Raw genomic sequence first — 14,023 nt, forward strand, 5'->3', positions numbered from 1 at the left:
CCTGTCCTTCATGTTACTTCCACACGTAGGTGTGGAGGTCACAGAACGTGTGGCAGAACACGCCGAACCGTGCAGCTGCCAGGGAGCGGAGCCGGAGCACCACCCTTCAGGCGGGTGGGGGCCGGGCATCGGGGAGAGCAAAGTAAGAGTCTCGGCTTCGCGGCTCCGAGCACAGCTCTGACTTCGGTTAAGAGCCAAAACAATACACAGTCTCCATATAATCTGCTCGAGGGCTGTGCTGGGGCAGGAGGCGAAGGCGAGGCTGTGGAACGGCCCGCCGATTAGAAACAGAAGATCAGTGTGCACGGAGGCGCACTTCCACATTAACTTAGAGCAAAAATGATACGTAACTGATCCAGAGAGGGAGCACAGCAAGCCTTTTAAATCAAACAATTATGCTTTAATCTCTACGGTTATCTTCTTCCCAGACCACTATCTAACACTTCATGTCAAATGCAAGCAAGTGCTTTCCGCTTGAAAAGGAAGTAACTTGTGCTTTATGAGTTGCGACAATGGACAACTCATTTAAACCTAAATTAGAACTGCATCTGGACCAGCCAAACCAGTCCTCATAGACAGGTTTATAAAACCATTCTCTCTACGGCCTTTGTGAGTTCAGTTCAGAGGCAGTGCTGGGCTTCAGAAGATTCTAAGTCATTGTAACGGGGAAGGGGGTGCGGAGGGAGGGAAGAGAGAGGAGAGAGAGAACGTGACTTTCAGTGTGATTCCTCAGAGGAAATTTATTGTTATTTGGAGGAAACAGTGAGACTGAAGGGGTCCCTGACATTCCCAAAGAGCAGCTCCAGAGGAAAAGTGACAAAGGGATACATTTAAACACACACACACACACGCACACACCCTTTTATTTCCCTTGGATGAAAATCAGAATCTTCTATCTTTTCTGAAGATACCATACCTTCATATATCTCTTTCATCGACCTTTGTTTTAAAACACACCTTACCATATGCTAAACATAATTCAAACATCTTTACACGTGCGTCCTTTAAAACCTATTCATTTTGTGTCTTTTTTTTTTTTTTTTGCTTTTTAGGGCTGCACCTGCGGCATATGGAAGTTGCCAGGCTAGGGGTCTGCCTCATATATTTTTAATTCTGTCATTTTTATACAGGTCAAGAATTTACTCTGAGAATTCATTTTTAGAATTCAGGATTAAAAACGAGTTAACAGCTAAGGCTAAAGCCTCGCTCTATCACCTTAAACTTTCTGAAATAGGATCTTTGCTTCATTAACCACCTTTTGATTAGGTCAGAGAGGTATGCCCAGAAAAATGAAATACAACACAACATGAAGTAAGAACTCTCAGACATGGACATTTAGACAAACACACACAATACACACACGTGCACATACAGAGTTTCTATTTTATAAAGATTTTTATGGCGGGGTGAAAAAAAGGGGAGATGTTCTTCTTGAATGTTTTAAGATTTGAGCCAGTTTTTAGGCTTTAGAATTTCCCGCCTAGACGTCACTGTGTCGGATGGCACCACACAGACACTCCCTGTGCCGCTGGCTCTGGGTTGTTTGGTGTGGTGACTGTGCACAGCCGCTTCCGAGCACCTCCCAGGTCTGACTTTGCCCAGCACTCAGATTCCCTCCTCCGTGTCTCACAGAAGGTAGCCTATGATGTACAACTCTGCCCTTTACAGTACAGCCTATATTTAGCACAAAGGCAACGGCCAAGCAAAATCACGCATGTGGCTCTCCACCCCACGTGACGCAGGGCGGACGCACGCGGGCTCTGCACATGCGCACACGTCCACACCCAGACCGCCCGCCCCGACGGCATACCTGCTTTGGGCCGAGTTTGCAGCGGCCTGCATCACTGCGGCAGCTGCCTCCTGTGCCTTACGGTTCACGGTTGGCATTGGTGGCCCCATTCCTGGCCCTCCCTGCTGAGACATGCCAGGAGAGCTGGGGGTCATGCTGCTCATATTTCCAGGAAATGGCCTGTTCTGCATCCCAGCTGATGGCATTCGTCCCAGGGGCAGAGCACCACATGGCTGGCTTGGCCCTTGTCCATGCATCTGGTTGTTGGCATTGATGCCCATGCCGGGCCCTGGGCCGCTGTAGCTTGCACTGGGCACCCCACTATACGTTGGGGGTCTGGAGTAGTTACCTAAATAAAAATCAAACACAAATTAAAGCCTTTTACTTACTATTTGAGCTTGTGAACACATTCACTGGAAATAAATTTTTGTGTAACAATGTGATCCACACAGGATAGGAGTCATTATCCTTATTAACCCTTCCCCAATTGGCGCTGCTGAGGCTGGCCGTCTCAAAAGACGCTCTCCGCACATTCCCAAAGCAAAGAGCCACACAGGAGGGAACTCCAGGTTGACCACTGAGACCGTCTATGGACAGACAAAGGACACCAGTGCTGAGGGCTGCTTCAGCACATCCAGCGCCTCACAGCCTTACAAAATTTAACCAACGTGGTTACTCCAGCCCCCAGTCCTTGGGTGAACACCAACCTGTGAGAGCACCGTCACGTCACTACCACATTCAGCAGTTGCGACACAGGGTTTGGAAGGGGCAAGAACACACACATGCGCAGTCAACACTACCCTTCACAACCCCACCGGAGGTGTCACGGGGAAACTCGACATTAGTCCAGCACAGGTGGCTTTGCTCCAGGGTCTGGAAGACTTTTTTTTTTTTTTTGCTTCGGTACCAGATAAAGTGGCTAGTTTGTATGTGGGGTCTTGCCTCACGAAATAGAGTTTCGAGCACGGCACGGCACTCGGCACCGTGCGGTGTGGCAGGCAGAGTCTGAGACTGAGATGAGCGGCGGCCACGTCATCTCACACAGGGAAACACGCACGGAGAGAATGGCCCCAGCAAATGCAATAGTTTTGTTTCTTCTCTCCTTCCACCCTTTTATTTTGAATAAGTGGACGCAAGTTACATTCAAGTAAATTAAAGGCATATATAATGCCACTTCAATCACCCTAACTGCTGAGCCATTCTATGTGTAAGATACTGGGTTAAGTGCTGTGCATCAATGACTTCCTTCATTTCTCCAATAACTATGTGAAATACAGACACGACCATGGCTCCATTTACAAAGGAAGAAAATCAACAGCTAGTAGGTTAGGATTCAAGCTCAGGCAAAATGATTATGGAACCCATGTAATTAACCAATAAAACATGCTGCCTCCAGATAAGGGTCGAAGTGAAATATATGTACAAGGATAAGTGTTTGTAGGATATGGATTAGCGTTTCTCCACCCGTCCTTACTACTTTCTGGAAGAATCTCCTCTTCCATGTAACATAACTGTTCTAGGCACAGGGGATAAAAAGCTAGATGACGATGCAATTCCTGGACTCAAGAAGCTCATGACCTGGGAGTGTGTGTGTATGAAGTAGAGGGATAGAAGTAAGACAAGAAAAAAAAAAACAAAACCAAAAGGATAATGTGTAAAGTGCAAGAGAAAGAAGACTAAGTCTGTGTGGGGTGGGGGTGAGGGGTCATCGTGGTGGGGGGCTGGGGGACGGTGCCTTTGAATAAGCCGCTGCGGGCTGCAGCCTGAGTCCGGGTCCGGCAGGCTCTGGGACTTGGAAGAACTGGGGCTGGCTGAGGGAAGACTGTGTGTACATCCGCTGACTATATGACCTTAGGGAAATTATTTTAATCTTTTTTTGTTTCAGTCTCGTCTCGTAAAACAAGAGTCCTCTTTAACGCCGTCTACTGAAAGAGTTGCTGTAGGATTGACTGATGTAACGTGCGTGAAGCACCTCACACATGGGAGCCAAAGTGGTAGGTGACTGTCAGATGGTGAATAACACGGTAGAGGAGGGCAGAGCGCACCGTGGGCAACAGCACAGATGGCGAGAGAGCAAACTCAAGAGCAAGTCACTGCTGAGCATCGTGCAGCCATGAGACGGGGACAGAGGGAAGAGCCAGGCCCGGCAGGCCCTTGGATACCAGGCTTCCCAGCTTGGGGTTTATTGTGAAGATGCAGAGGCACTTCTCCAGGTTTCCCAGCAGCAAGTGGACTGGATTGGTAACAACAAGAAAAGCCAATAATTGATATTTTTGCTCAGTTTCAAGCTCTTTGCATTACCTTCTTTAATCCCTACACCAAGCCCAAGAGGTCCCTGTCATTATCATCCTCATTTTAGTCAGGAGGAGCCTGAGGTGCGGGATGTTGAGTGGCTTAGCTCAAGGTCACGTGGCTAAAAGGCAGAGGAGCCCTGGTTCACCCCCCGGGCAGTCGGAGTGCAGCTCAGAGCCCACTGCTAGCTGCACCCTTGTCTGGCCCCTCAAAGGCTTAAGGGAACGTCATCATAACTGCGACAGCAGGCTTTCTTGAGTGCATACATGTGAGGCTGCATCACCCATGCACCTGGGAGAAGCCCAGACTTCAACACTGACCAGTGCTCGCTCTCTGCTCTCTTAAGTGCCTTCCATGAAGTGCGTTTCTCACTGCACACAGTGTGAAGGTCACCGTGTGAAGGTCACAATTCACAGGGACTTCAGGTTGGGCGCTCTTTCTGTAAAGGGCTGGAGGTACTTCACGTACGTGACATCAGTTAATATTTTAGGCTTCGTGGGCTAAATGGTTTCTGTCAACTAAACTGGCATTGCAGCCCCAACAATGTGGCCACAGGCAAGCCACACGCAAATGGGCACCTGTGTTCCAACAAAGCTTTCTTTGCAAACACCGGATGCTGGCCAGAGCGAGCCATCGCCTGCTGAGTCCTCTACAGACCAGTCTTGGGACAAGTTTCCTAAGGAAGTGCTCCTCAGGCGCAGAAAGTCACTTGCTAAAGCCAGCACCTACTTTCCCTTGAATAACCTGGGAAGCCCGAGAAAGGCTGGAGAGGGATGGCAGAGGAAGGGGCTGGCCATCTGAGGAGCTGGAACGGACAGGAGGACGAAGGAGAGGGGCGGGCCAGGAGCGGCTCGACGTAAATCACCTCGGTCCCCCTCGTGGCCTGTGAGTCAGTCTTTAAAGGCCAGCACGTCAAATTTAAATTGCTTTTCACGAAGACAGCCTGTCTCTGCAGAAATAATCAGACTTACACTGTTTTCAAGTGAAAGGTAAACAGTCAACATTGATCAATTTCAAAGTTCTTTGTGAAAAGTTCTGAGGCTGCTCCGAGTCTCCCATCCCACGGGACCACACAGAAGGTCCCCGCCTGTTTTCCCATCATGCCATCTTGGCGGAAAGGGCACCTCATACTCACTGAGGTTGGGAGGGACGCAGAGCCGTGGGAGGATGTTGCGTCCTGCTTCTTCCCCCGCATTCTCTGTGCACAGCCCTCAGAATTCTTCTCTGGAGCAAAACAAAGGCTCCCGCCACCCCCGGCCCTGACCTCACAGCCCTTCACTCCAGATTATCTGTTATCATCATCGGTGAGATGCGGTGCTCCTTCTTGGCTCTTGCTTTTATTAAAAATTAACAAACTCATTTACAGTTTGAATACAAATGAAATTAATCCACATATTTACGCCATGGCTCTGGAGCTAGTTTCCACCCTCCCTCAACACTTGCTAAATGACACATGGGTAAGAGCCTTTACTCAGTGAAAACCTATGTACCCTTTGCTTTCGAAGGAAATGAAATGACGCTTGAATCTTTTGTTTTGGAAAACAAGCATTTGCATGGTTAATGCAGACTGTGCCCATGATGTAGTTTTACATGAGAGGAAGGTTCCTGATTTTGTTGAATTCCACTAATAGTTGAAGTAGAACGTTGCTCATACTTGGAACAGAGAAACACTGTCACCCTGGGTTCCTGCACCTCGGGTTTAATCAGCAGCCAGGGGCTGTGTTTTAAAGAACACAAAAAAGAGAAATAACCGCGAGGTCCAGTAAGCCTGCAGCCAACGTCCACCTTTCTCATTCATTTTATGTACTGAGAAGAGCTGTGTTTCAATAGCTTCGCTCAGTTCAGCAGTTGGTCTTCGCTGTACAGCAGGAAGCCCTCTGCAATCGGGTGGAGGAAGCTTCAGGGCACACCCACCATGCACGCGCACATGTGTGCACTTGTACTTAGTAAGGCCCAGCGAGGGCTGGCCTCGCACGCGCACATGTGTGCACTTGTACTTAGTAAGGCCCAGCGAGGGCTGGCCTCGCCATCTACTTTTCCTCAATGAGTTGGGCCGATTCCATGAACTGGTACACAAAGCACATGTCAAGGGGATATGTTCTAATTATAGAGACCTCTATTTGGCAGAAGAAATACAAAGTCCCTTTTTCTTCTCCTTGAAACTTTAAAGACTTTCCTCATTAAACTCACATGCCTGGATAAAAATGGTTTCCAAAGGCTTTAAGTGGCTTAAGAGGCGCCAACAGATGAAGCCTAGGCTCTAGAAACTGGGTTTGCACGCTCGTTCTGATGCTTCCCAGGGGCATGACCTTGGACGAGTTATTTAACCTCTCTGAAGTCAGTTCTGCCATGCAAAGTGACAACAACAATGGGGACTAGGGAGAAGGTGACGGGGACGGTGCCAAGCCTCGAATGACCTCATAGATGATAGCTGTTATCACCGCCACGATCCACAATCATAATATTACCCATAATTATTCAGATGATCTTTTCTCCATAATCTTTAAAAAAATGTGTGGAGGGAGTGAAAAATGATTCACACCCCTCCCACCTTGCCTACGCGATAACATATCTTTCTCCCCAAAATAAACAAAAACCAAACATGGAGGCCAAGCCAAATAGGAGAGGAAAAGCCAGGAATGAGAAGTGCAATCTTATTTCCATGTTTCTCTAATGGATTAGTAATTTGTTGGCACCAGCTTTGACAGAAAACAGATGGATCCAGCATTAAGCACAATGAAGACGGCAGATGCTGGGCCAGCCCACCTCAGCTGGACGGGTCTTGCAGCCAAGTCCGAGAGCCCGCAGTTTTCAAGTGGGTTCATCTTGGCACACTAGATTTGGAAAATTGGTCACCAAATGAATTCAGACTTCAACCCACCAGGAGCTGTGTTCAAGCACCAGACTGAGGAAGCAGAAGCTAGACTCTGTTCAAGTCGCCATCATCATCTTGGGGGGGGGCGGTGTCACAAATAATTCTGTACCTGGCTCTAGAGCTCTTTAATTTGCTATTTATAATTACTATTCCAAGCCTATGCTTTTATTGAATTACTAAATGTTTCCACTTATTTTGCTTCTCAGCTTCAATCATTCAAAGGTTACCTATGAATAATTACTACAGGCAAAGTCCCATATTATTCCCCTATGCTGTGGGGGTAATATGCTGCAGGAATCCTAGAACAGACCCTGGACTCTGGGTGGGGGAAAAAAAAGGATAATTAGCTATATATCATGATAAACACATTTGTGAATTAGGGCTAAATATGCATTTATCTTGTTTAGCCAATAATCACTTTTTATAGCCAACTATTATACAGTATTATTATTACTTTTTAATTGAAGTATAGGTGATTTACAATGTTGTATTAGTTACAACACAAAGTGATTCAAATATATAAAATGTTATTTACACAGTATTTTAAGTCATGATTACTGGGGTACAATTTATCTGCAACAGCATCCATATACTCCTTTTAACCACTCGCACATTTAAGACATGGGATATTTTTATCACGACAGAAAGTTGCCATTTTGTGGCCAAACTCATCCCAGCCCCTGGTGACCACTGACCCGGTTTCTGGTCCTACAGTTTCGCCTTCCCCACAATGTCATATAAATACAGTCGCCCGGTATCGTGCCCGGCTCCTCTCACTCATCATCCGACTTTTGACATTCAGTCATCACGTTGCGCATCAGTAGTTTACCCCCTTCTGCTGTTGCGCAGTCGTCCATTTCTACGGACATCTGGGCTCCTCGCAGTTTCGGGCGGTCATGACCGAAGCTGACGCTGGTACGCAGTCTCTGCATGGACGTACGTTTCACTTCTCCTGGTAAACTCCAGGGATGAGAGTACTGGGCTGTATGTTAGGTGCATGTTTAACTTTATAAGAAACTCCACTAACATGTGTGTAAGAGTTCTAACTGCTGTGCATTCTTGATATTGCCAAATTAAAGCAATTATTAGCTACTCCAGTAGATGTGTAGTGGATTTTACTGCGGCTTTTATTTTCACTTCACTAATGACAAATGATATTGAGAGCATTTTTTTTCATGTGCTTATTTGCTGGTCATGGCATTTAAGTAAAACGCTTGCTATGCAACAAAAGTTATATTTCAAAAACCTTCTTCCAACTCTACCTTTCTACTCAGGCTGATCACACAACACTGCCCTTTGGGCACTGCTTTAGGAGGGAAACTGACTGAATAGTTAAGAAGGCCACAGATTCAGGAGTTCCCATTGTGGCTCACTGGTAAGGCTGTGGTGTAGGTTGAAGACATGGCTCAGATCCTGTGGCCGGCACCTGCAGCTCCAATTTGACCCCTAGTCTGGGAACCTTCATATGCCACAGGGGCAGTCCTAAAATGAAAGAAAAAAAAAAAAAAAAAAAAAGAAGAAGACCACAAATGTAGATTCTAAAGGAAAGTGAACTTACCCCAAGTTGCATTAAATCCTACTATTTGTAGGAATGGAGCTCATTTATCTTTTGAACTGATATATAAGGCACCATGTTTTTCCTAAGTCAACATGCATTTTAAAAAGTCTTCAACATGTAAACATAATGATAATATTATATAAAGCTTGTACAAGAGGAGAAAAGACCTTAGAGTGCGGTTTCAGTGTTCACTTTTGATAGCTTTTTTCTATATATGTTACAAAAATTAATTCTTTTAAAAATGTGATTGTACAGTGATGCACACTCCATACAGAATATACAGAAGCACAGAGAGAAACAGACAACATTGAACCTTAGCGCCACCTCCTGAAGATAATTCCTAAGCTTTGAGTAGTCAACTGAATACTCAGCAAGCATGAAGGCAGGACCAAGAAGGCATACCAGTGTCTCTGGGCTACTCTCTGTCTTCGTCCCTTTAGTAAACAGTTGGTTTTTTTGTTTGTTTGTTTTGGTTTTTTTTTTTTGCTTTTTAGGGCCTCACACTCGGCATATGGAGGTTCCCAGGCTAGGGGTCGAATTGGAGCGACAGCTGCCAGCCTAGGCCACAGCCACAGCAACAGCAATACAGGATCCAAGCTGTGTCTGCAACCTACACCAGAGCTCATAGCAACGCTGGATCCTTAATCCACTGAGCGAGGCCAGGGATCGAACCTGCAACCTCATGGTTCCTAGTTGGATTCGTTCCTGCTGCGCCACAAAGGGAACTCCAGGAAATGTGCCAGCTCTGTGCTAATGGCTTGGGCTTTAGCAGGGAGCAAAGGCAAAGAGCTTACCTTCGGTGGCAGGAGAGAGGCCAGTAAAGAAATCTAGACCATGTCATGGGGTGTCAAATGCCGTGAAGGAAAATAAAGCAGGGAGAATTCACGCAGGGTGGTGAGGCCAGCACCCCTGAGGCTGTGACTGAGAAGAGCCACTGTGAGGGGAGGAGCTGTGTGTGCTTGGTGGCTTCCTCCCCAGGTAGCAGAAGTGCATCTCTGGGGTCACCGCCACTACCAAGGCTCATGTCACACACAGGCCCAGGGGACATATGGGCAACTCAGACGCTAGTCTGTGATCAGAGCAGTGAGTGAAGAAGGGAGCGCAGGCCCTCAAGGGACAGGGACATAAACGTTCTCGCCCGCGTGACCTTCAGAGAGCTCCTTGTCGCTGTAACGGGCGGGGTCCTCATCTGCAGAGTATAACACGAGGCCACCTACCTCATGTGGTTGAGGTGGGAAAAGGAATATTACCAGTAACTACCGTTGCACACTGACAATGGTAGAGTCCGTCAAGGAAAACACAGAAACTGTTCCAATATTAATGGAATAACTTTTTAGTCAGTGAAATTATCTTTTTATTACATATTGCATCATGTGCCTAATTTGACTTTCAAGACGCAGATGTTCAAATTTGTTTCTCAAACTCAGTAAGATATTAGAAAAAGTAAGCACTAACAGAAAAAAGGTGACTTTTATTTCAATTCAATTGCCAATTTGGCATAAAGCGGTAAAATCCATATGGTACAGAATGAAGGATTCTCAAGTGCCTGAACCCCGGTGTCCTCCCTAGGCCCAGAGCTGCGGGGCCCTGTGCACACCCACAGACCGCGTGGGAACAGCGCCCCCTGGAGGCAGAGCTCTGATGTGCGTCACCTGATGCCAAGCACAGGCAGCCTTCGGAAAGGACCGTGTGTCACTCTTAGAAGAGAGTTAAAAACTGGTCATTTCTTCTCAAATAAACATCTGAGAAAATGGAAGATATACGAGCCCCAGGAAAAGGCACCTTTCTGAGATGTAAAGATTTGCTTCTGTGCGGCCATCCTTGACTGTCATGATCCGGACCCGCAGTAAAAGTCCACCGGATGACAGAGCTGCACGAGGTGCTTAGTCATCCAGTGCGGGGAGTGGGTGTCTGCACTCCGCATGCTGTTGATTTTAATTAGCAAAGTAAAACTATTAGCTTCACACTAGATGAAATTAATATTGCTTTATGTTTTTCTTTCTTATTTCAAGTCGATTTGTACTTTAAATTTTCATCTTGGTTTTGATAAAATCATGATGATTATCAGTCTGCTAAGAAAAATTCATGCACAAATCTTTTAACTTGAAGGCTAAATTTGGGCATCAGAAGAAGACAGCATTAACCACCTTTTGCTGTAAAATGATCTATTATAATTTGTTTTTTCTACCGTGAGCAAGATAAAAATTTAGAATTTTTTTTAACAAAGCCGTACAGAATATGGAATTAATACTTTTGCCTAGCACTGTTTATTTAACCACAGAATAAAGTTAAGAGAAAGCAGTAAACACATCAAGTGTATTACAACCTGTTTCAAGGAAAAAAATGAGTGAAACTGAAGAGGGAGGGATCTGCACAGAAACCAGCTTTTGGAAAAAGCCAGAGAACAAGCTCTCCAACCTGCAGAACTGTACACAGGGAAAAAAAGATGAACCTACTGGCAGACACGTCTCACTTCTGCAGAAGAGGCTGAATTTCGCTTAATTTAAGAATAAGAGCAGAGACTGAAATCTTGGGTCACAGTGACACCAAGGTTGTCATGGGCCTGTAAGGCATATTCTCCAGCAGCCAGTGCACTGCCAAGAGGTAACGTTTATACTTTCTTCCTCTTGGACTGTAACAGTTGTAAGATTATCAACATGCAATTCTGGAGGTGCATTCATTTCAACTAGGGATCATTTAAAGTTTGCCTTTGCTGAAGTTATGAGAATGAAGGAGAAGGATGAGTTCTAATGGCATCGGATTGATTTTAGAGAAAAACACTTCATACTTTTCTGAAAAGCACCTTTGATCAAGTAATTCAGGAATAAAAGGCTCCTCAGACTCATCTACTTATAAGTTTCCTGCTTCCTAATACACAGGATACAAATTAAGGTGTAAAACTAAGGTTGAGTCAGTGCACAACAAGTGCAGCTGTATTGCGGTGGGCCAGGCACTAACATGCAAGAGAGGGATAACTGCAGGGGATCCTAGGCTTGGAATTACTGTTAGTTGCCCAAGGTAATACTCTTAATTCATAGCGAAATTAAGGGGACCCTCATTTTTTTGCAGTTAGTGACAAATATGCAAAAAATATTTGTGGACAGTCTGTGACAGACACAGCTCTAGAGAACACAAAACAAGGCAGTCTCTGTCCTTAGCAAATATAAAGGCTATGAAGATGAAACTGATTTCAGCTCCCTTTTCCCCATACAAATTCACTTATTAATAATTAACATGTCAATTACATAATTCCTTTCTATTTATTAGAGCCAGTCCCTATGGCCCTCTCTACTGACAAACAGCTTGTAAGGGTAGTTATTTTACATGTGCTTGCTGGAAGGTAGAAAAGTACCATTTCATTAAGCATACTGCAATTAAGCATTTTTACACAAGTAGCTTGGCTTCATCCCACTTGGATATTTAATAATTCAGATTTTATAGTATTATTAATACACATTTCTAAAAATTTCCTCTTAATAGGAACTTTTTTCTGAATCTCTAGCATTTTCAGTGTTTTTCGAAGCTTATCATCCCCAAATGTTTCTTGTCCTTGAAGGCAAGCAGCTTGACTTTTGAATTTCCCCAGCAGTTCATTGAATGAAGGAACTAGCAAGGAGGGAGTGAATCTGAGGCATGGGAAGCGACACAGCAGGGACTCTGTAAGTGGCCTCTTAAGTCTCTCTCGGGTTGAACCCTGGCTCTGCAACTACCAGCTGAGTAAATTACTTAACCTGCTCATCAGCAAAATGGGATAATGCCACATGCTTCCCATTGATTAAGAAAATGGGTAAGTATGCCCGAATTTGTATCCTAGCATGACTGCTGTGTGCCCTGGGCGAAGGTGTGTGCTTGGTGCAGGCCTCAGTTTCTCTGTCTGTCAAGTGGAGTGATAATGGCACCTATTACATAGCATGCTCTGAGGATTAAATGAATTAAGATAGGAAAAAACACTAAGACCAGGACCCAGGACACAGTGTGTTGGAAAAATCGTGGTTGTTATTACTAATCATTTTTTTTTTTAATATAATGATTTTTATTTTTTTCCCGTTATACCTGGTTTACAGTGTTCTGTCCATTTCCTACTGTACAGCGTGGTGACCCAGTTACACATATGTGTATAGATTCTTTTTTCTCACACTGCATGTTCCATCATAAGTGACTAGACAGAGTTTCCAGTGCTACACAGCAGGATCTCATTGCTAATCCATTCCAAAGGCAATAGTCTGCATCTACTAACCCCAAGCTCCCCCATCCGTCCCACTCCCTCCCCCATTACGAATAATCTTGAAGAAGCTGCTCCTGATAACAAAAAAGTTAATGAAAAGAGATGGTAACTATTTTCCCCTAAGAGCTCTTGAAAACAAAACTAGCCCAGCAGAAACCCATCTAGTTAGAAAAAGACATAGAGGATGAGACTGATGACCTGTGGGTCTCTGCCCAAGTGATTCTTACAGAGACATCATAAGGCTTAACATGAAGATGAAAGCTGAGTATTTGACTAATCATTTGCGCAGTTAATAAAGAGAAAGAAAGTCCATTTGGGGCTCTGTTAAAAGGATCAACCAAGACAGAAATGTAAAGGTAAGAACACTTACTGAATTGAGTGGTACAGGTTACAAGCGTAATTGCCTGTCATCCACTGTCTGCTGGGGAGAGGAGAAGACGCGGAGGAAAGCAAGTGTGATCTGAACACAGAGCGCCCGGACATGCATTTCCAGCTCATGGCACTGGGAGCCGGTCAAGGAGCTCGGGGGGACGCACCTCGGGGTGTAATGTTCTGGAGATGCCACTTGGGAGGAGAACAGAGAGAGCAAATGCGCAGGCACTTGGATTTTTCAGTGAGAAAGGGCTGTGTGTGGAAATTTCCTTCCTTCCTTCCTTCCTCTCTTTCTTGTCTTTTTAGGGTCACACCCGTGGCATGTGGAGGTTCCCAGGCTAGGGGTCAAATCAGAGCTGCAGCTGCCGGCCTTCACCACGGCCACAGCAACTCGGGATCCGAACCGCGTCTGCAACCTACACCACAGCTCGCGGCAACGCCGGATCCTTCACCCACTGAGCAAGACCAGGGATCAAACCCGAAATCTCATGGTCACTAGTCGGATTTGTTTCCGCTGTGCCACAATGGGAACTCTGGAAATTATCACTCTTATTTTAAATTGTCTTAGTATCTACGCCTTAAAAAAAAAAGTCAAATAAAAACCTTCTTGACTATAAAACCAAAAGGCTACGCCATGGATCCAGCAGGCCACACTGATGCAGAAGACTTGGGAGTTGAAGCAAAATTTAGACTCGGAACAGGAGAATTAGAAGCAATGTCCAAGGGTGACCCAATCTAATTTTCTCATTTTCTACAGGAAAAGGAAATCCCGGAGAGTAAGCAATTTTCCAAGGCACACAAGCTTGAGTGAGAAGACCCTCACCGTTTCAGGGCTCTGAAATCAAGGATCTTAAGAGTCAACGATTCCAGAAGACTGAGAGTTTTAAGAGAATAACCCATTCCATAAATTAC

At 45.4% G+C, this 14,023-nt stretch overlaps 1 protein-coding gene across 8 annotated transcripts in view; it reads right to left on the minus strand.

The window, feature by feature from the left end:
• Window positions 1-14,023, minus strand: part of ARID1B (AT-rich interaction domain 1B) — a 439,972-nt gene that overhangs the window by 67,622 nt on the left and 358,327 nt on the right. For all 8 annotated transcript variants that reach the window (XM_047769863.1, XM_047769862.1, XM_047769858.1 and 5 more), the window contains one exon: window positions 1,811-2,138. In XM_047769863.1, coding sequence (XP_047625819.1) covers window positions 1,811-2,138 — 328 coding nt within the window. The remainder of the gene's footprint in view (window positions 1-1,810; window positions 2,139-14,023) is intronic.

Source organism: Phacochoerus africanus, chromosome 2 (genome assembly GCF_016906955.1).
Source record: "Phacochoerus africanus isolate WHEZ1 chromosome 2, ROS_Pafr_v1, whole genome shotgun sequence".
NCBI lineage: Eukaryota > Metazoa > Chordata > Mammalia > Artiodactyla > Suidae > Phacochoerus > Phacochoerus africanus.